Here is a 25,418-nt window from a genome sequence, read left to right on the forward strand (position 1 = left end):
GCAAAAAGGGTTTTTTTTATGCATGAAAATTTCATGTAAACAGAATTGGGAAGAGAAATGTCCTTTCAATATAGGACCCACCTGTTCCTGGCAGGTATGAGGCAGGTGCAAGTGCAAGCGTGTGCAGCGCCATGCAGCGCCTGTGGTGGCCTAGGCGTTAGTCTTGCAAATTCTAAAACACAGAGTAGTCTGATGACCCCAGCTGGTGAGGCCTCCTCTTCCTCTCGCACTCCTCAGCAGGCTAGATGCCTTAGGAAAGGTGTCACTTTTCTCAATGAAACTATATCCACAGAAATTTGACTCACCAATGAACTGATCAGAGAGTCATTGAGAGAAAGAAACAGAAGGCACATTGCAAACAGCTCATTACGTTAAGACCGAAAGAAAGACAACTTATGGGTTTTTAAAATTGTTTTATTTGGGAAAAGTGCTTCTTACAAAAGGGCAGCTGTAAAATTCAGAGACAACTGTTAACAATGACTTGTTTTCTCTTAAGGTAAAAGAGTGGGTGGGCCCCAAGGAACCGGAGCAGTAGCTGGGACAGCTCAGGAGCACCTCCAGGTGATGTCCAGGGCACAGAGCAACCCGAGGCAAGCTAAATTTCCCAATCAAGGAATTGTAACGATTCAGCTCGTCTCGTGGGTTACCGCCCCCCACTTCTAGCGGAAAAGCACGACTTATGACTGCAAACCAATGACTCCACTACAAGAAACACCTTAAAACATAGTCTGGAATCTCATCTGTCTACCTGCCAAACACAAGGATGGAATGAGGTCAATACCCACAAAACAAACACAAAAACCCACAACAAAACTCCCCGAACGGGGACAAAGGTTCGTCAGAAAGTGCCTGTACCGGAAAGGCGTAAGCGTTGAACACACCCGTGTGTCCCGGACCCAGTGTGCGTTAACAGGTGGGACAACCGGGCCGTTCTGACCTCTGTGGCCGAGCCCCCTTACTCACAGCCAGACAAGGCCAGCACTGCCCTCCCGACAGCCAGACACGCTGCTGTGCACCGCACCGCGCCGGGCCAGAGCCGCCACAGCAGGCTTCCTTGCTGTCCAGAGGGCCAAGAACACCGCGCCTACGCAGGGATGACCGGCCGGCCACACGCTCGCTTGCACACGTGCCGAGTCGGCCGGCTCCCAGGAGACAACTTCCAAATCTGCATTTCTTTTACGTGTCCTCACTGATTTTCCTAGCATAGCGTAAACACAGTAAAAAAAATCTCGAAACACATTCACACCTGGTTATGGTTACCCAGTAGTTTATTACTTGTGTGCAATTAAACCAGAGACCCAAACCACAGAACAAGTGCACGGGGCGGGCGGGGGTGGGGGGGAGCCGCAGGGAAGGGAACAGACATCAAAACACAGGTGGGAGATTTCACCGGAAGCCTCAAGTATCTGCCTTCTCAGCCTGTGGCCGAAGGCCGCTCGCCGCAGTCCAGATCCTTCACCCGTCACCCCTATTCTCGGACACCAGAGTAGGGCCAACGGTGTGACTTCCGAACCCGGGGTCCTGGGAGTGAGTGCGGGCAGGTCCACCGACAGTGCCCTCCGGCTGCGTGAATCTGACCGAAAACAGATGCGACAAACCTACGCTGTCTGACAGTTAAATTCATGTTATGGAAAAAGAACTAACTTGAAGGTTTATTTTTGTAACTTTTTTAACCAGAGAAAACAACATACTCCTTGGGGAAAGGTGAGGGGTCGAGAAGACAGGCCCTGGGTGGAAGTTACTCCGACAGCACCTGGAGTGGCTCGGCCCACCCGGGAGAGAACCGCGGGCCCCGCCCCGCTGCCCGGCCGGGGCTCGGCGGGCCCCTCCGTGCCGCACACCGCTGCTATAGGTCCGAGTCATAAAAGTCTTCCAGCTCATCCTGAAACAAGTCCCACTCGTCTTCAGAGTCTGTCAGGTCGTCGTCCCCACCTGCAGCCAAAAGCATAAGCAACATCTCGCCCAGCTCAAAGGTGACAACCTCTTCTTCATCGTGGTCAAAGGGGTTGCTGTTCTCTCTTTCCTCAATGAGCTCCCAGAAGTGGTTCCTTCGTTGGGCCTGTAAAAAACAAGGCCGTGATAGGCAGGGCACTGTCGAGCGGAATCTTCTAGTCTCTTGTTTCTAGGGCAACACGGCCAGCGCACCAGAGGGCGGACGAACCGGGCTTCTCACTTAGGGTCTCCACTTTACCAATGCCTCCCCTCAGGCTACGCGAGGCAAAAAGGTTTAGGCTAGCGCTTTAAGCATTCTAGTTTTTCCTTCCACGCCCCTCCCAGTTTTCTGAGGTTGGTGTCCTGCTTTAAGGCTCTAGCCTCGCTCCCAGACCTGAGCGTTCATCTTCTCCTTCCCCTACACCCCAATCTGGGCGGGCCTCACCGGACAGCGTGGCATTTCCCCTTCTTTAAAAAACAGGGAGAGTTACCCGGTATCTGCTTGATGTTCCCACTTTCTGTCTCTGTGGCTCCTCTCTACGGCCATCAGGGTACGCATGCTTGTAAAAACAGTTCCCTCCAAATGGGCAGCTCCCACGTCCTTCATCAAAATACCTGCACGCCTTGTTGCTGGAAAGGAAAACACCGCAACCCTTATTCACAGTGGATTTCAGGTGTGTAGGCGCCTACCGTCCAGGGCTTCCCTACACAGGGAGGGATGGAACCGGCACGTCAGCTCACAGCCCGCCCCACGGTGTGTTCCTAAAGGTCTGTGTGCTGCTGCTGCTGCTGCTGCTGCTGCTGCGTGAAGCGCCAACTAGAAACCGATACTCTGACCGAGGCTGGGCTGCTTAGCAGCTCTACCACCGCAGATCCAGCAGGGGGGAAACCTCCTAGGAAGCAAGCCCCCACGCGAGCATGAATACAGGACCACCTGTGACATGGACTCGGAGCAAGGCAGGGCCCAGGCACGGGGCTGCGGCCACCTGCAGTACAGGCTTCGTTATAACACGGTCCCTCGGCACGAGCCCCAGGGACTGTGTTATAGCGAGACACGTGGCGGTGTTACCGGGGGCGACGGAGCGCACTGTACCGGGAAGTAAGAGAAAGGGTAGGAAGGAGGTAGGAGTGCATAGTGCAGCACTGTTCTTTTCAAAGTGAACCCAAGCTCCGCTGGGATCGTAGCTTAAGAAAAGGCTGCAGTGCTCATACCTCATTGCCTCCTTGTATTTCTGAATGAGTTTCTGCTTCTCTTCTTTCTCCTCCACCCAGTACTCACTTGGAATGACAAAGTTAGATGTGATCCGGCATTCGGGGCAGGACCTGGGAAACAATGAACAGGCTACAATGCAAATTCCCCTCCACAGGCCCACTCTTCGAGGACACACCCTGGTGTGTCCCCTCCAGATTTAAAGGCTCAACTGAAAGGCGAGTGGGCATCTCCTGAAAGGCCTCCAAGCTCTGCCACCACAACTGGCTACCCTTTCGAGGCAAGACAAACTCCTTTATATATAGATACGTACATATATATTCAATTCAGCGGCTAGCCAGTTCATTAAAAATGGGACTTGTTTTAAAAAAAAAATAACAAAAGAAGACATTTCACACAGACTCCTTTTTCTTTCGTTGAAATAAATTTATTTCTTGTAACTTTGCTCTGTTTGGGTTATGTCGTTTTTGTTCGGTTATGAGAACAATCTGTAAAGGATGGTGGGCCATTGGCTAGCTTAATGGATGGAATAGGAAAGTGGAAGATGTAAAACGTCAGGGAACATACATTCAGAGCTACGTAACTTTGTTCACCGAGCCTCAGCAGGCTAATCCGTTCAACACAATCTCCTCGGAAAAAGCACGAAGATTCTACTAACTGATACATAGGGTTTCCTCATCCAAATAAAAGTAGATATACCAACTAACCTAGAAGCTAGCTGAAATACAAAGAAGAAATCCCAATTAGAAGAGTACCCCAGTTTCAAGGTAAAATGCATGCATTTAAATGCGGTCCATCGGGTTGAAAGTTGGCACAAGATACTAAATTCTTCCCCAAATAGAAAGCACAAACGAAGACTGGGGAGGAGTCTCACTTTATGATCTTGCTCTCAAATTGCTTAGCGCTCCTCCACTTGCGGATGCACTTGAGACAGTAGGTGTGGTTGCAGTTGGAGAGGATGCCGAAGCGGCGCTCGCTGGGGTTGGCTTTCTCGTAGACCACCTCCATGCAGATGCCACACACCTTGTCCTTGCTGCGCTGCACGGCGAACGAGAGCTCCATGTCCTTCTCATGGGCCTCGATGCAAGACTGACAAAAGCGGAGAGGCAAGAAGCGTGATCAAGTCACTGAGTGATACAGGACTTCACCTCGACAGTTAATGACTCGTGTCTAGAGAACCACGCAGTCAACTGAAAAGAGGATGTTCCCAATCTGACATTAAGAGCAACTTTGGCCCAGGCTGGTGTAGCTAGTGGACTGAGTGCCGACCTGGGAACCGCAGGGTTGCCGGTTCGATTCCCAGTCAAGACACATGCCGATGGGCTGTGGGCCTGGTCCCCAGCTGGGGGCGTGCGAGAGGCAACCAATCGATGTATCTCTCTGGCACATTGGTGTTTCTCTCCCTCCCTCCCCTCTCCTCTCTCTAAATAAAAATCACCAAATTTTCTCTATACTGTAGCTCAGCCCCTGCTGAAGTCCTCATTAAAAACAGTTGTTCTTGCCCTGGGTGCTGTAGCTTAGTGGATTGAACACAGGCTGCAAACTAAAGGGCCGCCAGTTCGATCCCCAGTCAGGGCGCAGGCCAGGTCCCCAGTGGGGGCCATGTGAGAAGCAACCACACATTGATACTTCTTTCTCCTTCCCTTCCCCTCTCCAAAAAAACATAAAATAAAAATATACCCAAAAACCCCCCAAAACAAAACAAACAAAAAACAGTTGTTCATGCTAAGTTTGATTTTTCTGGTTTCTAGATGGAAAATGCAATTAGAATTAAGGCAATAATTTATAACCTGCCAGCAGATAATTTATTAGGTGACAGTTATGTGCCAGGCACATAATTTGCACATAAGAAAAGCTTTATTGAGACATAATTCACATACCATAATTCATTCATTTAAAGTGACAGTGAAATGGCCTTTGGTACACGCAGGGGTGTGCACCGCCATCATCAGCACTAAAAACATGTTCATGGTGTTGTGATGGAAGGGTGGGGGGGGGGGAGTACAAGGGAACTAAATGGTACTGGGAAAAAATACAGTAACGATTACATTTAAAAAACAAACCAACCATTTTTATTACCCCACAAAGAGACCTCATACCCATGGTAGTCACTCATTCCCCCCAACCCTCCAGGCCTCCGGCAACCACCCATCTGGAGTTGGCTTACTCAAACAATTCACATGAGCGCATAACCCTTGGTGACTGGCTTTGCACACTCGGCACAAACTCAAGGTCACCTGTGCAGTGGAACGTGCCAGTGTTCCCTTCTCACTATTGCTGAGTACCGCTCCCCTGCAGGGGCGGACCCCGGTCTAGTCACCCAGTCATCGGGGGGCCGTTTCAGTCACTTCCGCCTTGGGGCTATTATGAGAAGTGCTCCCATGAACATTCACGTGCAAGTTTTTGTGCAGACATTACACAGACTTGATTTTAATTAAAGTACAGCTGACATAACACTGGATCACAAACTTTATCTGCAAGAAACACGTTAACTGTAGGAAAGGCAAAAAAACCGATAGAAAAGTCACCCACAATCCCACGTAACCACACTTCAGTGTGTTTCACCTTTCCTAAAGCTTTAGAAACAATGCTAAGAGGCAGGCATCACCACCCCTAACACACAGAGAAGAGACAGAAAGGAGTTCAGCCTGCCCATGCACCTGCACGGCCGGCACCCCGGGAAGGCGGGGTGCAGATGATGCCTGTCTGAAACCAGGCTTCACCCCCCACGACCCAGTGAATCTTAATTAAATGGAGCTGATACTGATCACCAGCAACTTGCTCTAGTAAGTAAATACAGGGTGTGTCATACCACATCTTCCCAATAACAATAAGAACTTCATGCTGCAAAGGGGCTTCAAAACACAACCTGAAACCCTTGTCTGTAGCTTCTGGCAATGTAAGACGGGACGGTCACTGTGGAAGAAGTGTGACCGGCGCTCGAAATGTGAAGCACAGCCACTGGCCATGACCCAGCAAGTCCACTTCAGGATACAGTGAAACGCACGTGCACAAAAACTTGCCAATGTGAACGTTCATGGTGTTAATAGCCCAAAGGTGTAACAATCCAAATGTCCATCAGCCAACAACAGAAAAAGAGTGAGGCCCGCCCACCCGGTGGGTTACTCTCCAGCTGGGAAAAGGGATGGACTCTGCGACGTGAATGGACCTTCACGCTACAATGTTGAAGCCAGGCGGGAAAGGCCGCACCCGACTCCACTGACGTGCAATGTCCAGGCTGGGCAAGTCCACGCCGACAGGAGACGGAGTACCCGTTGCCAGGGGCCAGAGAGGCACAGGAGGGACAGTAATGGAGCCAACACGTATGATGTCCCCTTTCTTTTTTCATCACCTCCATTTTCTCTCAGTATTTTTTATTTATTGATTTTATAGAGAGAAGAAAGGAAAGCACCAATTTCTTATTCCACTTACTGATGCATTCACTGGTTGATTCTTGTATGTGCCCTGACCGGGGATCAAACCTACAACCTTGGCTTATCAGGACAATGTTCTAACCAACTAAGCTACCCGACCAGGGCTGGGTATGAGGTTTCTTTGGGGGATGATGAAAATGTCCTAAATTTATGGTGATAATGGACACACAACTCTGTAAATACATTAAACTGAAAATAGGCATCTTAGAAAAACTGTTATTTAAAAAAAAAAAAAAAAAAAAAGAGGAAAACGGCACCTAGGGTGAGGTCCTTGATGTCCTGATAAAGCACTGAAGCCCAGGAAAGACAACACCCCTACTTACTGGTAAGTAACCCCTCAACTCACCAGGTGAAAACACAGTCCTCACCCTATTAACATAGCATCTCCCTGAAGACTCACTTTTATGTGCTGTGACCTCTGGGCCGCGTCCACGGGGTGGAGGGCCTGCAGCCCACACAGGTCACAGGGGTCTCCATGGAGATACACACAGTTCTCGCCGTAGCGGCACTCTCCGACTGCTGCGTAGGGGCACAGCTGCTGCTCCGTGTGCCCGGCTGGCGGCTCCTTCTCCTTCTCCGAGTCCTCCTCGGTCACTGAGCCCTGCGGGGGCGCCTCAGTGCAAGAAGGGGCAGCTGCAAACGTTTGAGAGGGCGGTAAAGGTCCAACACGGGTGAGGCAGAGAACCTACTGGGTCACTGAGAACCTAACTGAGAAGAGCTCCAATGAACTCCAAACACTGTATTAATCCCCTTACTCCTGGAAGAAGTGAGCTTTTTCTAAGGCCGATATTTCCGAGATTAGGCTTGTAATAAAGGGAGGGGGGACATTTACGTAGCTCTTGTGCAACTGTGCGGACAGAAGGAGAGGCTTCGGTTTTCATCATTCTCAATGCAACACTACTGGGACTTTAGAAATTTCCTGCACGCCACAGGTAAGCCTCGGGTAACCCAAGGAAGGTCAAGCTACGTGTGAAGACTGACAACCAGAAGGCTGCGAACACTCAGCTAACTGACGGACCACCTGTCTAGCCCTCCTAACTTTTTCTTCTTCCAAATACTCACTACGGCCACAGTAGGGCTGCCCGGGAACGAACTCAATGGCGTTCACCCAGTCTTCTGAACCTGCTCCTACAGTGGCAAAGTTCGGACTTCTTGACTCAGCCTCGCCCGGGTTCATTTCAACAGCCGGCCCCACTACTGATGAGAGACTGGAGGATGCAGCAAGGGACAATTTCGCAGTGAGATCTGCAGTGGTCGCTTCTTCCTGTTTCAGTGGCTTGCTGTGTTCATATCTAAAAAGAGAATTTTACGAGTCAGCGGTCACTGTCTGACCCACACCCTGTAGGTGGGCTCTGTATTCCCTGCTCTTGTCCTTGGGCTCTTTTCCAGCTGCCAGGCATACGAACCACCTGGGAAACTGCTACAAGGCAGACACCTACTGCAAGTCTGGAGCGCAGCCCGTGATTCTGCGCATCTAACGAGCCCCCACGTGATGTGCACACAGGGGCCACGTTTGAGCAGCCGAGTCAGAGACCAGGGAACACAACACTTGGGACCATGTGGCAAAACTGGCTGGTTAATTAAAGCAATGCTGGCATTCAAATTCAAGCAGAAATGTGGGACATCTTTACCAATATGTAAACTAAAATAGGTAGTGTTTACAAAATGCACGATATATATTTTCTTCTCCTGATCCATTCATTTTCACGATGCAGCGATTTTCAACCTTTATCCCACCTCCCGGCACACAAGCTAATAGCTAAAATTCTGTGGCACGCCAAAATAAATTCTGCCAACCTGACAAAGAAAATAGGTGTGATTTCTACTCATTTATACTGGATGTCTATTGTTTCCTTGGCTGTTACTGTTTTACTTGACGAGCTAAGGGAAAAAAGGTCAGTGCCCCTGACTAACCAGTCGGGTATTACATGTTCTAAAAACCCTTGACACCAGTTGAAAAATCGCTGACCTAATGGCTTCCTTTTCCAAATTCTTGCCTCCTTTTCATCTGTCAAGTATCCACATATAAGGAAAAACTATTGCTTTCAAGAAGCCACTTTCTGCCTGAGAAAATCCTCAGAATTCTTGGAGCATCTTATGCTGAGCAATCCACACACAAGAAAGATGCAGCAGCAACCGCCAGCTGTTACGACTTTGTTCACATCTAAAAAGAAGTGAAACCCAACGACTGCCCAGCTGGTTTTCATCACTGTATCGCCTCCGATCTCCACATACCCACCTCGCCGTAAGTAACCTACTTTGCTTTGGGACAAGTAATGTGAGCGCGCTGCTATCAACTGCAGCGTTGGCTGGCAGCGCTTTAGCCCACACCACGGAGTTGTGCCAACCAGGGGACGAGGGAAGAGTTCCCAGGGACGTGCTCCCACTCTCACCGGGAGCTGAGGGAGGCCTCCTCTCACCGCGCTAGGGGCGACACAGCAGGTGTAACTGCCAAACAAGCAGTACGTACCCCAGGTCTGGTGTGACCCTGAAGCTGCTTTTTACAGTACGGCAGCCACCGGCCAAAGCTAGCTACTTACACTTGAACGACATTTAGAACTCAGCTCCTTGGCCCTTGCACTAGCCACGTTTTCCAGCGTCCAAGAGCTACACGCAGGTCACAGCCACCGCACTGGACAGCAGAACAGAGCACAGTGCCATCATCACACACACTCCCGCCTCACTTTCCAAAGTAATGCTCGGGTTTGAAAGGGGATTCCAGAGATATTTTAATTTTCACAACCTTAAGTTAGAAGATACCTGGCCTTTGGAAAGACAGGCAAGGTTTGAAAGCACAGAGTATCGGTCGGCTACAAAGTCCACCCTGGAAATAAAGCCTCGTTTTTCCAGCCTTCCAGTGTTCTGCGTACAGAGACTGTTGAAGGACTCTGACGTCTCCTACACAACTGAGGGGGCCAATGTGAAGAAAAGGTCCCTAGCTATCAAATACTAACCTATCTTAAATATTAGCTCTTTAAATTAAGAAGCTGCACCCTGGCTGGGAAGCTCAGAGTGTTGTCCCCATACACCAAGGTTTCGGGTTCGATTCCCAGTGGGATACATACAAGAAGCAACCAATGAATGCATGAATAAATGGAACACACTGATGTCTCTCTCTCTCAAATCAGTTTTTAAAAATACTTCCTCTGAAAAAGGATGCATATTAAATAAAAGCAACTTTGTTATAAGAAATTATATTGAGGAAAAAATATTGTATTAAAATTTAAGTTAGGAAATTAAAGAACATACGTTCTCAAGTCTGCCTATTTGGGCAAAACGACCATAGTTTTCAGACTGTAAGACACACCCCACCCCACCCCCAAATTTGGGAGAAAGCAGGGTGCATCTTGTAGTCCGAATGCAGCTTGCCTGGCCCACTGTGGGGCAGGGGGGGGTGGACGACAAAGCAGGGTCACAGGTTATTATATATTTTACCACGTTTTTTGCTTCAAAAAATTTTCCCCTATTTTCCTCCTTTAAAACCTAGGTGCATCTCTATGGTCCGGTGTGTCTTATGGTCCTGAAAATACGGTATTCCCTTAGTGCAGCATAGATATACATAAAATGTGTTTCTGAAGTGAAGAAACACATTTACAGTAAAAGTTAAGTACAAACAAGACAAATAAGCAAGAAGACTTCTGATCAAGACGGAGGCGTAGGCAGACACGGCTCATCTCTCCACACAACCACATCCAAATTACAACTAAAATATAGAACCATCACTCAAGAACTGCCAGAAATCGAGTTAAATGGAAGCCTGACAACCACGGAATTCAAGAAACCACATACATTCAGGTTGGTAGGAGGGGTACAAATACAGAACCAGTTGGTCTCTCACCCATGTGTGGGGGTAAAAATTCAGGAGGGATATCTTGGGAGCAAGGAGACCCAGCCCAGGATTCCAGTTCCAGGAAGATAAATCCCCAAAACTTGCTGCAAAAACCAGCACGGACTGAGTCGGGAGAAGAAAACTCTGGAGCCCCAAGCAGTTCCTCTGAAATAACCACACAGGCTCGCCTCCTCAGACTCACGCCCTCTGAGCTCCCGCACTAGGATAGCAGCTTGAAGAGCACCAGTGGTATATAGGGAAACTCAAGTGGCTGGCGTCAAGGTGAGCAAAGGCCACTGTCCCTTTGCCAAGCCCTCTCCACACAGAGCCGGCAAGCTGGCGCCACATCTGAGACTCCATCAACCTAGCTAAAACTGTTTAATGCCCATGGAGATCCCCAGAGGCTCTGCCCCACCCAACTTATGGGCCCACTCAAACTGCTTCTCCAAAACAATGGCTGGACTTTGCTCCTAAGTCCTTTAAAGTAAGCAATAGCTGGCCCCAGGTCCCAGCACTAGCAGCAGCCAGCCTAGATTCATAGTCTGGCTTCACCTGGGAGTCTCCAAGCCCAGCACAACTAGCAGCCATCTCAGACTGCTTTACAGCTCAGGCAGGGTGGCCCTGGGGAAAACACAGGTGGAGGCTGACCTTGGCCTGTCCCACCCAGGACACCCCAGGGCCAGAGCACCAGCGGACAACTATAGACCATGTGGGAGCACCACCACCCTGCCCCTGCACAGCTGATCCTCCATGGAGGGAGGAGGTTGGTGGTCAGTGGTCACAGCCAGTCCTTGCTGCTGAACGGCCTGGGTAAATCCTTCCCATTGACCTGCCAAACAGCATCCAAGGCTCAACCACAGGAGGAGGGTGTACTCAGCCCACAGAAAGAATGCACCTCAGGTACTCAGCTTGGGTGATAGGGGAAGCTGTGCCACTGGACCCTACAGGACACCTACTACATTAAGCCACACCACCAAGACATGAAGTTAAAGCAGCTCTACCTAACACATAGAAACAAACACAGGGAGGCTGCCAAAATGAGGAGACAAAGAAATATGGCCCAAAGGAAAGAACAGATCAAACCTCCAGAAGTGCTAAAGGGAATGGAGATGAGCAATCTATCAGATGCAGAGTTCAAAACACTGTTCATAAGGATGCTCAAGGAACTAGTGAGGACCTCAGCAGCATAAAGAAGACCCAGTCAGAAATGAAGGAGGAAATAAAGAACAATTTACAGTGAAACCACAGTAGAATGGATGAAACTGAGAATCAAATCAATAATTTGGAACCTAAGGAAGCAAAAAACAACCACGCAGAAGAAAAAAAAAAAAGAGGCAAGTATACACAACCTTTAGGACAACTTTAAGAGGTCCAACATTCTCCTCATAGGGGTGGCAGAAGGAGAAGAGAAAGAGCAAGAAATTGGAAATCTGAAAACACAGTGAAAGAAAACTTCCTGATTTGGTGAAGGAAATAGGCATCAAGCCCAGGAAGCAGAGTCCCAGTTATGATGGATGCAAAGTGGCCCAATCAAAGACTCATCATTATTGAAAGGCCAAGGGTTGAAGATAAAGAGAGATTCTTTATGAACAATGGTGTGGGGGTTGCCCGAGGGAGTGGGGGTTGTTGGGTGGAGGGAGGCAAAGGCAGAAAATGGGACAACTGTAATAGCATAAGCAATAAAATAAAATTTCTTAAAAGGCAAGCAAGAGAGAAAAGCAGGACCCCGATTCTGAAAGGTGTTTACTAAAAACAGGTTTTGCGAGTCAAGTACGTGGTGATGGGGAGGGCTGGACTGGGTGCGAGCACACGATGCAGTATACAGATGATGAGTTATGCCACTGCACACTTGAAACCTATATGATTAGCCAGTGGCACTCCAATACATTTCATTTAAAACACGGTCCTGTAAAGCATGGAGTCCTTTAAGGGCTGGGATCACCGAGGCCCTGAAGCCAAATCCCAACTCGAGCTGTAAATGGATTCGGCATTTTAATTTTTAAAATAGTGGTCTTTACTGTCCTTGTTGACACTATTACAGATGTCTCTATTTCCCCCTCCCCCTGGTTTTGACATTTTAAATGGTTGGGGAGGGGGCGGAGATCATTTGATGGCGCACAAAAATTGTATGAAATTCAAATTCCAGTCCTAGCTAATGTATCAGCATATACGCCTTGTCTACGGCTCCTTCTGTGCTGCGAGAGGCCCCGCGGCTGCAGAGCTGAAGCCTTTCTCTCCCGGCCCTGCAGACCGGGTCTGCCCGCCACACGGAAGAGGATCTCACGTCTCTGGGATGCACCGTCCAGGACAGTGGCTTTCTTCCAGCTGTTATTTCAGTGGATTATCACAGAATCACTCACCCTTTTAGAAAAAGTGTGAAGTGACAAATTAATGCTGAGGTAGCACTGAAACAAATATTGAGGCTTTATTTCAGAGGGTCTTGCAAAGAAAACTTTGCTATACATAGTATCAATTTCTAAGGACGTTTAACCAATATTTCCTCTACCTCTAAGCAAGACACTTCTCTCTCTGGTTGGCTTATAACTCCCCCCACCCCAATCACTCAAAGGTCTGTCTATATATGGTTTTTTAAAAAAGATTTTATTTACTTATTTTTGAGACAGGGGAAGGAAGGGAGAAAGAGATGGAGGAGACACTGACGTAAGTATGAGAAAGACAGCAACTGGTTGCCTCTTGCAAACCCCCAACTTGGGACCTGGCCCACAACCCAGGCATGTGCCCTGAGAATTGAAGTGGCGACCTTTCAGTCCCCAGGCCGGCACTCAATCCACTGAGCCACACCAGCCAGGGCGGCCTGTATAGGTTTCATTTATGCGACTTAGCAGGTGCAGGCAAACCCTCCACAACAATCATCAACCAAGGCCATACAGCCCCTCCCTCCGGGGGGGGGGGGGGGGGTGTTCAGAAACAATGCCTGAGAGTCCTAAGGGCACTTAGTGGGTGGGGACAAAGGATGCCAGGCGTCCCACAAGGTACACAACAGTCCAAAGCAATGAGACCTGGCTCACTGGGCGGCACCACAACCATCATGTAATACTGGGTGGCACCACTTCTGAACTGTTGGAACTAGGATGCGATCTTTCATTATAAAGTACCCCTGGGCACTGGCCAGAGCTGTATAAAAAGATCCCTACAGATAAGAATGAAAAGCAGGTTAAGTCCCCAGGCATTCATTTTAACACATACACGCGCATGGCGTGCACTCACAGAACCAGACCCCCGAGATCCGTCCCTCACCTGGTCTATAATGAAGCACGTATGACCACCTGCACTGGGCCTCCCTAGCTCCTTTCCCTTCACCCCAAGGGAAGAGCTCTAACCCAGCTCAGATCCGGGCCATCCCCAAAAAGGGGCTGTGTCCTCACTATAAAGAGAAAAAAGTAGTTCCTTAGGTCACTCACATCTACCTAAGCGTTTGAGTCGCCCCCCAAACAGAGCACCCATCATCTGTTCTCCCAACAAGAAGGCCACTGAACAGAGTCAGGCTGAAGACGGGTTCTGCACCTACTCCCAAGAATTGCCATTTAGGGCTGGCAGGGGCTGTCTGAAACACAAGCTGGTAACACAGAATCTAGGCCTTAGCTCGAATTTCTTCAATTTCACCTTAAAAAAAAAAAAAGATTTTATTTATTTATTTTTAGCAAGAGGGGAGGGGAAGGGATGGAGAAAGAGGGAGAGAAACATCAGTGTGTGGTTGCCTCTTACACACCCCCTACTGGGGACCTAGCCCACAACCCAGGCACGTGCCCTGTCTGGGAATCGAGCTGGTGATCCTTTTAGTTCGCAGGCCGGTGCTCAAGCCACTGAGCCACACCAGCCGCGGCCAATTTAACCTTATTTCCCACCCATTCCACCTATAGGGTCTAATCAGGTGAGGGGCACCTCCGAAGCGGGAGACTCGTCTGTAGCCAGCCACACTGCTTGCTCTGGCAGTCTGTCTATTCTCTGGCCCCTCTGCCGGCCACCTCGGAGTCCCATCTCCACTCTGAGCAGCAACGTTCAGTTCCTCCCCCCTAGATGGAGTTCACAAGGACTCTCGACCGTCTGAGAAGTCAAGGAACCCAGCTGCCCTGAAGTTCAGCTGACCTAAGAAAACCAGCGGAGACTGTCCCATTACAACAAACTGCCCATTCATAGTAGAACGGAGTTCCAACAACTTGCCCTGCCTTTAATACTGGACTCCAAAAAGGCATATCGGGATTTTTTTAGTGTCCTTTCCCCCTTTCCAGCAACACATCCGTGAGAAAAATTACTGAGCGAATTACTATTAAACTCAGATATCAGAAGTTCTATTTTTAAGCTCCCACAGTCACATATATGCAAAGAACCCTCTCTTTTTCTCTAACCCGATTTCCTGAGAAAAGGGGTGTGGGGTGACCTCGTATTGACATCCCACTCATCAACCGTCTGTTGTCTTGTGAGCATCTGACCCCAACACACCCCTGTTCCGATAACAGGACACTAAAAGAGCGAGGACGCTGCCAAAACGCCTCACCCAGTGTGACGGTCAGAAAGGCCCACACTTCTCCGACACCCCTCCCTTCAAAGGGCGGGGGCCAGTGGGCTGTCCCTTGGGAGCACGCCCACCGCCGTCTTCCCTCTCAGGCGTGCATCTCGTCCCGGGCGGACCTGTCCCCAGAGCCCTCTTTCCTGACAATCCCATGAGCTGACAGCAGCAGCCCCGCCTCGGCTCCCTTCTGTCGCCGTGACGACTGTGACTCCTCGGTAAGTCCGCACCTCCTTCCGGAGCGGGGCCCGCCTAGCCGCTCTCTGTGCTTCTGCCCCAAGTCCTTCCTCTGACTTCACTGTCCTCCTCCCCGCAAACAAGGTGGAGCCCCAGCCCACTCCTCTGGCCGGATTTAGTGACTTGCTTGTAGCCAACAGTATAGTGGAACTACCAGTGTGTGGTTTCTGAGACCATCATCTCAGCCACGGTGGCTATGTCCTCGCTGGCTCCCTTGCGTCACCTGCTCTGGGGAAAGCCACCTGTCAAGCGTGAGGCCACTACAGTGGCCACGGGGAAAGGTCTGCGGAACGGGGAGCTGAACTCTCCCGCTGACTGTGGCCTGGAGAGCGACGCCCCAGCCCCGGTCAAGACCGCAGATGACGGCAGCCCTGGCCAGCACCTGACTGCAAGTCTCCCGTGAGTCTGGGCTAGGGCCTCCCCTCCCCCCATGAAGCCACCCCCTCACCCCAGGCCCCCGGAAACCGATATCCTTGAATTGTATTTGCTCTGCCAAATTTTGGGGTCATCTGTGTAACGCCAATAAATGACTAGTACACCCAGATATTTTCTGAACTGGGAATATAAAGAAAAGCTCTACCCAATTCTGAAGCAAGTTAACAGGATTATGGTACCAAGTCAATGAATAACAACACTAATTCTTCTTGGTTCTCCAACATTCTTGAAACTAGAGACGTTCTTGGAGCATTTTCTCTAAATCTTAGCTTATAATTACTTTGGGGAGCTTGGGGAGTGTGCGTGTACTGGGTGGTCACGAATGTTTAGTAGGAATGACCAGCCCCCTTAACTTGCAACTAATACACCATCTCACGCCTGGGACCCATTTTCTCCCCATAACACACACGAACAGAGGACGACGGAAAAGTCCTATCTGGACCAACAGGTGCCCCACTCCTGGTTGCAAAAGGAGATGCCATGTACGAACACACACTCGCCACGCCTCATCACTAGGTTTGTAGAACGTGCTCCTCAGGCATTAACCAAACTTAGGATTGTATCATAGATTCATTTTGCAAAATGTAAAAGTGTATTCCCTCCAAGTGAGAGATATGTCTGCACTAACATCCCTAACGAAGTCCTTTTCAAACCTTAAAACCTGGGGTTATGTACGAGTCATTTCTCCTCCCACCCAGCCCCCCACACAAGACCGACCCGGACACACCCCTCACCTGCAGCGGTCTCCGTAAATACAGTACCCTCGCTGGAAATACTTGCACACCACCCCGTACGGGCTGTCGGAGAGGTCGTGCGAGTAGCGGCAGTTATCTCCTTCCTTACACACCCCGTGCATGAAATACCTGCGAGACAAAGAGCCACGAAGTGGGGTGAGAAAAGACGAAAGGCAACACTCCAACAATTCATGAGCAAAACACCCCACCAGTAACACACCAGCACGGTCTAGTCTACACAAACACGCATAATGAACACAAAGGAAGCAGAACGAGACTACGACCCAGCCCCCATCACGGTATGCCAGGAAGGCTGTTACAGACCTCGGACCCATTTAGATGTAACCCATGAGGCTGTCATTAGCCTCGTCTCTTGAGGCTCAGCCTGACCACTGTCCTCACGTTACAGTCCTAGCAGGGCACCTTCTTACTTTTCACTAGGACAAGGTCAAGACTACTGTGTGTTTCACTTTAAGAAACCATGTCGATTCTTAAAAACTGCACGTGGCCCTGGCTGGTGTGGCTCAGTGGATTGAGTGCTGGCCTGTGAAACCAAGGGGTTGCCAGTTAGATTCCCAGTCAGGGCACCTGTCTGGGTTGCAGGTCAGGTTCCCAGTGGGGGGCATGTGAGAGGCAACCACACATTGATGCCCCTCTCCCTCCCTTCCCCTCTTAAAAAAAGAAGCAGCTACATGTGAAAACACAAGCAAACTTTGCTGCTAAAGTAGACACAAAGGGATATCCCTTTATGTTCTCTACTTAGCAGACCATTGTTCCCCTGCCTTAAAGGAGCACACGTGTACTAACTAGGAGTTTCCATAATCCAAATATCGGAGCATGACTCAGTAGAGTTCCTGGGTGGGCCAGGACCAGCGGCATCAGCAGCACCCTGGGACGGGGGCGGGGCATGGTGTTAAGGCAAGCAGCAACCTGCATATTGCTGTAAGTCACTCTGCAGATTAGGGAAGCAACAAGGGCCTTTTAGTCTCTCTTGAGCAGGGTTACAAAGATTTAATTTTGGTAGGCAACACCTACCCAAATACGCACCTCCATTCAGCTGGTGTGGATAGTGTATCAGTGAGCACATTCTACTTGCCCATTGATTGGAATGATACATAGAAAATGGATTCAGTTACCAAAGCATCCTTAAAGAAGGCTGCCCCCAATTAAAATGTAGATGGTCCTATTCAGCGATTTCCTGAAAGTGATTGTTTTACTTACATGGATATTCACAGTAGGTAATGTGGGAAAATAAAGAACAACATTCTTGTGGGAAGTTATTTTCAAGACCCTAAAATGCCCCAAGACTGCAGTCTATAACAAAATAAAAGAACGTGTAGGAATTCAAACTATAATACTAATCTCAATTGTTATTAGGTTTAACTTAATGGAATTTGGGTTGGAACTTTTGCTCAACTACAGGACTGTGGTTCTGCAAGCTCTGCAGCTGTTAGGGAGCTGTATCGCCCAATTCCAGCTACACCACTGAGCCAACAGATACATTATTTGACTACCTCCCTGAAGAGATTAACAGTTAACAAAGCAAGTCAGTGATAATTACATTGTAACTACTGCCGTACAGTCATGTTTCTAAGCATCTACAAAAGTATCCACAGTTGAAAACAGGGCATTCATTTAAAATTGTGTCCCTGTTTGAACAGTTGCTTTCTGCTGTCCACACCCCCCCCCGGGGGGCCAGGGGGGGTCACTTCCACCCTCACATTCTAAATAAGTGTCTGTAACTTCACTGTTTATTGGGGTCAATTTCAAGCTAGAGATGCATGTGTTTTTAAGGCTTGATAAAATATCTACCCAGCGCCCTGGCCAGTGTGGCTCGGTTGGTTGGGTGTCATCCTGCAAACTGCAAGTTTGTTTCAGGGCACATGCCTGGGTTGTGGGTTTGGTCCCTGGTCAGGAGGCATGCAAGAGGCAACCCATCAGTGTTTTTCTCTCTCCCTCCTCTCCCCTTCTCTTGAATAAAAGAAAAAATTTTAATGTATGTATTAAAAAAAACAACAAAATATATATACACACAGGTGTATATCTATCTATCTACTGGGGAAGGGGAGTATAAGGGGACTAAATGGTAATAAAAATACAATGAACATAAAACACACGCACACACCCCTCGAGAGTGATCTCAGGCACAATACCTGCAATTCTAGGTTTGTTCTTCAATCTGATTTTACCATGGTCACGTTTGTTCCACTACTGCACTGGGGCTCATGATGCCCTTCTTTATGTCAAATTATGTCTCCCAGAATTCACTGCCGATAGTTTGCTGACCCTAACCTTGTTTCGTCAATCAGCTGCTTCAAGGACCTCAGCTCCCTAATGCCTGCACTCTTCCTTCCCGCTTTTCGCAGCACCCACACCAGCGTTACTTTCGGACGCCCGCGATGGGCGTAAACTTCTCTAGGACCCAAAAGGAAAGAGTGAAGCAGACTGGCCAGCCTGGGACAGTGGAGCACGGCCTACCGCCACTTTTTGCCAAGAGCATCACACAGCACCCGACAAGACAGGAGTGGAGAGCGAGCAGGGGCAAACTCGGGGAGAGACGGGGCCGGATGCGAGGAAAAAGATTCTGCGGGGCGCTGTAAGCCAAGTCACCTGAGAGCAGTAAGAAACCACCGTGAGGATATTTCACCAGAAGCGTCAGAAATCCGATTTAAATTTTAAAACATTACATTCCAGAGACCTATACATCATGCCACCAGAAGATTTTAAGTGACTGGAGTTTAGCCAAGAGAAGACAAAGGAATGACCTTTTCCGGCACATTCCTGACAAAATGAACACACGCACACACTGTCCCAGATCCGGCTCGGCATGACGACAGGAGTCCCCGAGGTCCACAGTGAGCGTCACTGAAGGAATCCCAGCAGGCACCACGTCACCTGACCCTGCAGAACCAACAGAAACACTGGAATACGAGCCCTAATCAGTCACTGCCAGACACCAACCGCTGCTTCACACGGCTCTTTGGTCCGCACGGTCTGGGTTTTAGGTTCCTGCCTTCTGTCTCGCGGGGAGACTAGCCATGCTGGTGCATGCCCACAGCGGTGCACAGCCCTCATCACAGGAAAACCCCTTCTCGCCAACCCGTCTCCGTGTGAGTCCGTAAGAGATTGACAAGATAGTGTTAGAACAGATAAAAGAAAAAGGCAACCCACTTCAAGAATTTCCCCCCAAAATTAAACCAATCAAAATAGGCGCTTTTGTTTTTAAATGCCGCCACCAAAAAGCCACTGTTCAAACTCTCCCAATGCCACCACCCAAACTGAGCCTGCCCTCCGTGAAAGGCCAAGCCAGATTCCTGAAGTTCCTCCCACCTTGCCCTGACCCGTGTGGCTCAGCTGGTTGGGCCGCGTCCCACAAAGCGAAAGGTCACAGGTGGATTCCTGGCTGGATTCCCGGTCAGGGCACATGCCTGGGTTGTGGGTTAGGTCCCTGGGCAGGGCGGGTACATGAGTCGACCAACTGATATTTCCCTTCCTCTCCAAAAGATAAAAAATAAATATACAGTTCTTTCCGCCTTTAAGACTCTATGACTTCAAGCAGACAGTGTCCAGCAATAAAGACACACACAACGGACTAGGATCCCCTCACTGCTGTACCTCCTGGGAACCTAAGCACGGCCCCCAAGATACATTACAAGAAACCCCAGCGGCAGTGCGGGAGGGCACGGCAGAACCAGTTCCCTCGCAGCACCTCTAGGTACCAGAATCTCTTTGGGAATTCACAGAAATTACAAAGTATTAACTAACTTGGCTTTTAATAACTTTTGTCTATGTATCCTATTTCTCAAACTAGTTTGTCAATTCCTGTCAATTCCTGGTGGTTAAGAACCATGCTTTATTCTGCTTTCATCTCCTGCAGTAACTATACATTTGTTTAAAAAACAAACAAACAAACAAAAAACCCAACTGCACGAGACAGCTAGGAGTCACGGCGAATCCTAGTGACAGCAGTACAGTAACTCTCCCTGGGCTGGATAACTTTTTCAATGCCATCCCTTCAAAAAACCCTATGGAATTGTGAGCAATGAATTTTAACTACAGGTATCACAGAGCTTGGATAAAAACCTTCTGAAGAATTTCCTTCATTTTTAAGCTATATTAACTACACCTAAAAGGACAATTTGCAAGTTACAACTCCAAGCTGCGAGGTCATACCCCCACACGCTCAAGGAAGCAGAAGTGACAGCACTTCACAGGGCTCCTCTAATAAAGAGTGTGAAAAATGACCTGGTGGGGGCAGCATAATACAGCTCCTTGGGCAAGGTTTTAGGGGTTTGAGCTGCAGAAATAAAACACAATGAAATACATTTTCGAGAGAACTGTTAAGAAAGTAGGACCCAAGAACACAGATGGATCCTGAGCAATTAAAAACAAGGCGCCATCATCCAAACAACTTCTAACTTCTAACTTGATACTCTAGGTGGAGAAAAGAGCCTTAGTCTAAATGCTTCCTTCATGTGAGGGGGACAGGGGCACAAACTCCAGAACACATCGTTGGCCTGACTTTTCTTCACAGGAGGTTCCGCTACCACACACACTGACAACACTCCTAACTCGGGGCACCTCCGCACTCCCTTCAACACCCGGCCCCCTCTTGCCTGGGGCGGCTGTGCTGTGCTTTCTGACGGAGTAACCGAATGAAGGCTCCCAGAAAGACTCGGCCCGTCCCAGGAAGTCCTTTGTCTCTGCTAGTTTACAAGTGTTTTTTTAGAAGACAAAAGCAGATTACTTTTACAGAGTACATCCTACAGCGTGTAACATTGGGTGTGGATGTACCGACAGGAATTCAAGTATTTCCTGAGTATTCCAGGTACTGAGGAAGCCCTGCAGACAGGACGGTGAAACCGAGCCTGCTTTCCGAGAACTCTCGTCTAGACTAAGTGAAGATACCATACTTGGAACTCCTCTGTTCAGTAAAAACTGTAAAGGTCACAGTACCTAGAACAACTGAAAACAAAGTCAAGCATTAAAACCCGAAATATCAACTAACCTGCATACTTAAAATATAAAAACAATCCAAACAACACCCTGCACATGTAAGCCTATAAAGTATTTTTTCCCCAAAATATTAGATTCCCCAGCTATGTAAACTTAAACACATAAACCAGCTGGTTCGCAGACAAAGAATTCCCACTGGTCTACGAACAATCTAGAATACTTCATTAACTCAAAGATCCTAAAGGCAGGCAAAGAGCAATGCCTGGCCTGGTCAGCTCTGTTCTGAATTCTGATGTTACTGGCGAGGAACCAGAAAAGGGGAAACACCGCGGGGAAAAGTACCTGAGAGCAGAGAAAGTCAAGTGTAGAAAATGATAATGAATTCTGTGCAGAGGCGTCGAGTCGGGCTCAAGTTACCGGCACAGAGGACAATAAGTACATGTCAGGTCGGCGAGGGGCTTTCTGGACTGTATTTGAGCGGGGGAAGGGAGGGGAAGGCGGCGCTGTGCCGCCCATTCGAGGGAGATCACTCTCAGCGCAGGGACGCAGCCCGGGACTGCAGGGTGAACGGCGGTCAAGTGGCTACACTAGCGGTTTCATTTTTAAAACTAGAACATAAAACAACTGCAACATAGTGAAAAGAAATAAACAGATTCAAATAATTAGTTACACGAATGGGAATTTTCAAATCCTTATTTGGGAGACGCGGCACTTGGGCACTTGATTTCACTATCGGGATCTCCCTAAAACACCGTTTGCCTTCCCCACCCCGTTATTGAAAATAGACGAAATTGAGCTTATCATTCCGCATTAACTGAGCCATACTAAAGACAGGGAGGGCTTCACTCTTGCTAATACTAGGGCAGTGAGTTCTGTATATTGTTATCTTTACGTATTTGCGTATAAATTATCCCACGCAGATAAAAACCGGGTTTTATAAAAAAATCACTTGGATTTTTGCAAATGAAAGCTTCTACTCCTACTGATCATATTTTGGAAATCCAAGTATAACATCCAATTAAACGCGCTAACCTTATATGTACAACTTGATCATTTTTAACATGGGCACACACGTTCATATAACCGCCATCCACTGATCACTGTTTCTTAAAGAACATTTTCATCTGACATATGAAACCAAAACAAAACCTCTCCCTCCGGGAGCGAGGTCTTTGAGTCCCTTCAGAGGGGAAAGGAGTGGATTTCAAAAGATAAAACATTTCTCCTAGCGAGGGGAAAATTTAAGGCGAAGGGAACGACCCCGGCCCGGCACTCCGTTCTAAGACAAAGCTCAGAACCGCCAACCCCGATAAACATACAAAGAAGAAATAACAAAAGCTACTTCTGGGGAGGGGGGAGGGGGCGGAGACGCGAGCAGGCGTTACAAACGGATGACACGACTGCGGGGCTCCGCAGCAAGGCCACCTCGCCGGGACCCGCAGCGGCGCTCCCAGCCCGGCAGGCTCGCGGAGAGGCCAGCTCCCGGCGACACCAGCCACCCGGTCTCGAGCCGGCAGAGCGGGAGGCAGGGGGGAGGGATCGGCGACAATGAAAGGAGGGAGGAGCCCCCTACCTCTCCCTCCGTGAGCCGTGCCGCACCGCCGGCAGCGGGGAGGGCGGCGCGGCGGCTCGGCAGCGGGGGCGCGCGCGCGCCGGGCCTCGGCGGGCGGCGGGGGTTGACGCAGCGCGGGCGGGGAGACCAAGGCGGCGAAACGCCGGGTACCCGCTTCCTCCGCCCGCCCCTTCCTCCGCGGTCTCGGCCCCCCCTCCCCGCGCCGGTGCCGGTGCCGGGCCCCACGACGTCTCACCTGCAGGTGACCTGTTTCGTCCAGCCGCCGCCGACGCCTCCCCCGCCCCCCGCCCCCGCGGACGGGGAGGTGACTGTGGGGATAGGGGTGGGGGAGCCCGCTGCCACCGCCGCCGCTGCCGCTCCTGCTCCTGATGGTTTGGCTGTTGTTCCGGGAGCTGCAGCCTCCGCCATTACTGTTTATCCCACACAGCAATGGCACCGGAACTTCCGGATCACATAGTTCCGGTCCGGCTGCGGGCAGGACAGGGCGGCGAGACGAGGGCAAGGGAGAGGAAGGAGACTGAGGCGCCGGCTCGCTCCCCTCGGCACCGCGTCGCGTCTCCGTGCGCTCTCGCCGCTCGCACTGCGGGCCCGAGCCGGAGCGCCCGCGGCCCGCCCCCTGCGCCCTCTGATTGGCGGACGAGGCCGCCGCCCGAGAGGGGCGGGGCAGGGCCTGGGCGCCGCCAGGTGGGCCCCACCCTGTGCTGCCGCTCCCCCCCCCCCCCCCCCGCCCCACTCCAGGGCCCCGAAGACCGAATTCCCGGGACGCCGGCCCTGGGCTCTGCCTCCCAGCCGAGGCTAAAGCAGTGAAGTGGCTGGGAGCGAGCGGGGACTTGGGATCTGGATTTGAATTCAGACTTTCCCACGTACTAGCTCTGCCGATTACCAGCAGTGTGAACTTGGGCTAGATACCCATGGTCCCTGAGCCTCAGTTTCCCCATCTCTCAAAGGGGGTGGTGATAGTAGGCTCTGTCTCATAGGGTTACTGTGAGGATTCCAAGACTAGCATGGCAGTCACTGAGCCCAGTGCCTGGAGCCTGGAGAACAGTAAGTGTTCTCTTACTCCCCCAATCGACGGTGTGATCTCGAAGCCCCAGAGACCAGCGTGGTGGCTCAGCAAAAGCTCTGGAGTCCCATCTCCGATCTCCCAGCCTTTCCCGTCCCTAGCTACTTGTCTTTGAGCAAGTCAACTTACCTCTTAGTGCTCCTGCTGCTTGCTTTCCCTAAAAATGTTTAAAAAATAATCAGTTCTACAATAGCCAACCCAGATGATTAAGATTCAGTGAGGCCGTGTAAAACTCTGACCACTGATCACTGTCCTTCGCGCTGCAGTTAATACTTGATAGTAACAAAAGGTGTCCGAGATATCCCAGCTTTTAAGAGTATGTTGAAAAACACGAAAATTAAAGTGTTTCCAATTCAGATGCTGCATATTAAGTTGAGGTTCCATAGGCAGTTTTTCATAAACTCTTAAATCTGCCTTTCTGTAGTTTTACCTTGAGAAACTGAAAATCTGCTCCACTGATAGCTGATCAGACCACACTGTGCCTAAGGGACACAAACCAAGACCATGACAAACCCGACAGATAACAATGTTTCTCCCAAGGCCACACCAAGGCTGCAAAATGACTAACAATGCCTTCTTTTGAACAGTTAAAGCTTTTCTGCCTCATGTCCCCCTCCTACCTCTGCAAGATTGCTCAGACGCCCAGTTCCTAAACTGTCCCCCCCACCTCCTGACAGAACTTACCCCAGAGCTGGCCTTCTCTTCCCCCAGAACCACCCAGCCCCGAGCTTCAACCCCCGCCCAAGAAGGACCCCCTTTCCAAGATGCCCCCATTCTTCTCCTTCCTAGTCTCCTCTGCTTCCACCAGTTTTTAACTTTAAATTTTGGGGACCGCAGGTGCCTTTCTGGTAGCCTATCTGTTAGGTGTTACCAGTCAAGTAATAATTTTTTTAATGGGGAGAGGAAAAGCAAACACTTTAAACTTCAACGTTAAGAAAAGGGGTCACTTAAAACCGGAAACAATTCTATTAGGAAACTCTTCTCCTAGACTGTGGCTTCTTTTTATCTCTTTGCCGTTGCCCTCAGCGGGAACAGCAGTGGCACCCTCGGTGCTGTTCTAAAAGATCCAAGTCTCAAAGACTCGCCTGGGCTGGAACTCCTAAAATGGAGGGAGGACGGAACCCAAAGCCGTCCCCAAACTCTTAGGTAAATCCCAGGGCCGAGAGATCCAAGAGTCGGACAACTCCATGACTATCAGTTTGTTAAGGGAACTTACATACCAAGCTGGTCGTGGAAGGAGGCAAAGACGCCAGGAGGACCCTCCGTGCCACCTGGAAGGCGACTGAAGAGATGTGGAGAGGGAAGGATGACTAGGGGATCTGGGTTGGGACCAACCCCATATAAGGGCACAAGACCTAATCTGCTCACCTGGGGCAGGGCAGAGGCTGTTCCAGAACCAGCATGCCTGGGGGCAGGGGGGTGGGGCGGGGCACAATCTGTTCTGGCCTCCATCTAGCTTGAGGGCCCAGCAGCTATCAGGTCACTGA

General features: G+C 49.8%; 1 protein-coding gene across 2 annotated transcripts; it reads right to left on the reverse strand.

Moving 5' to 3' along the window:
- Positions 1-398: 398 nt before the first annotated feature.
- On the reverse strand, positions 399-23,463 carry MKRN1 (makorin ring finger protein 1). Of its 2 annotated transcripts, XM_028525717.2 has the most exons (8): positions 23,104-23,462; positions 16,340-16,468; positions 7,639-7,868; positions 6,977-7,209; positions 4,017-4,231; positions 3,145-3,255; positions 2,424-2,562; positions 399-2,059 (listed from the first exon to the last, which is right to left on the reverse strand). In XM_028525717.2, the coding sequence occupies exons 1-8, from the start codon at positions 23,274-23,276 to the stop codon at positions 1,847-1,849; spliced, it is 1,443 nt and encodes a 480-aa protein (XP_028381518.1). In that variant the 5' UTR covers positions 23,277-23,462; the 3' UTR covers positions 399-1,846. The 2 variants fall into 2 exon arrangements, with proteins under 2 accessions (XP_028381518.1, XP_035866852.1); XM_036010959.1 differs by lacking the exon at positions 16,340-16,468 and having other exon boundaries at positions 23,104-23,463.
- Between the last annotated feature and the right edge of the window lie 1,955 nt (positions 23,464-25,418).

The sequence above is a fragment of the Phyllostomus discolor genome, chromosome 10 (assembly GCF_004126475.2).
Source record: "Phyllostomus discolor isolate MPI-MPIP mPhyDis1 chromosome 10, mPhyDis1.pri.v3, whole genome shotgun sequence".
In the NCBI taxonomy this organism is placed as follows: domain Eukaryota; kingdom Metazoa; phylum Chordata; class Mammalia; order Chiroptera; family Phyllostomidae; genus Phyllostomus; species Phyllostomus discolor.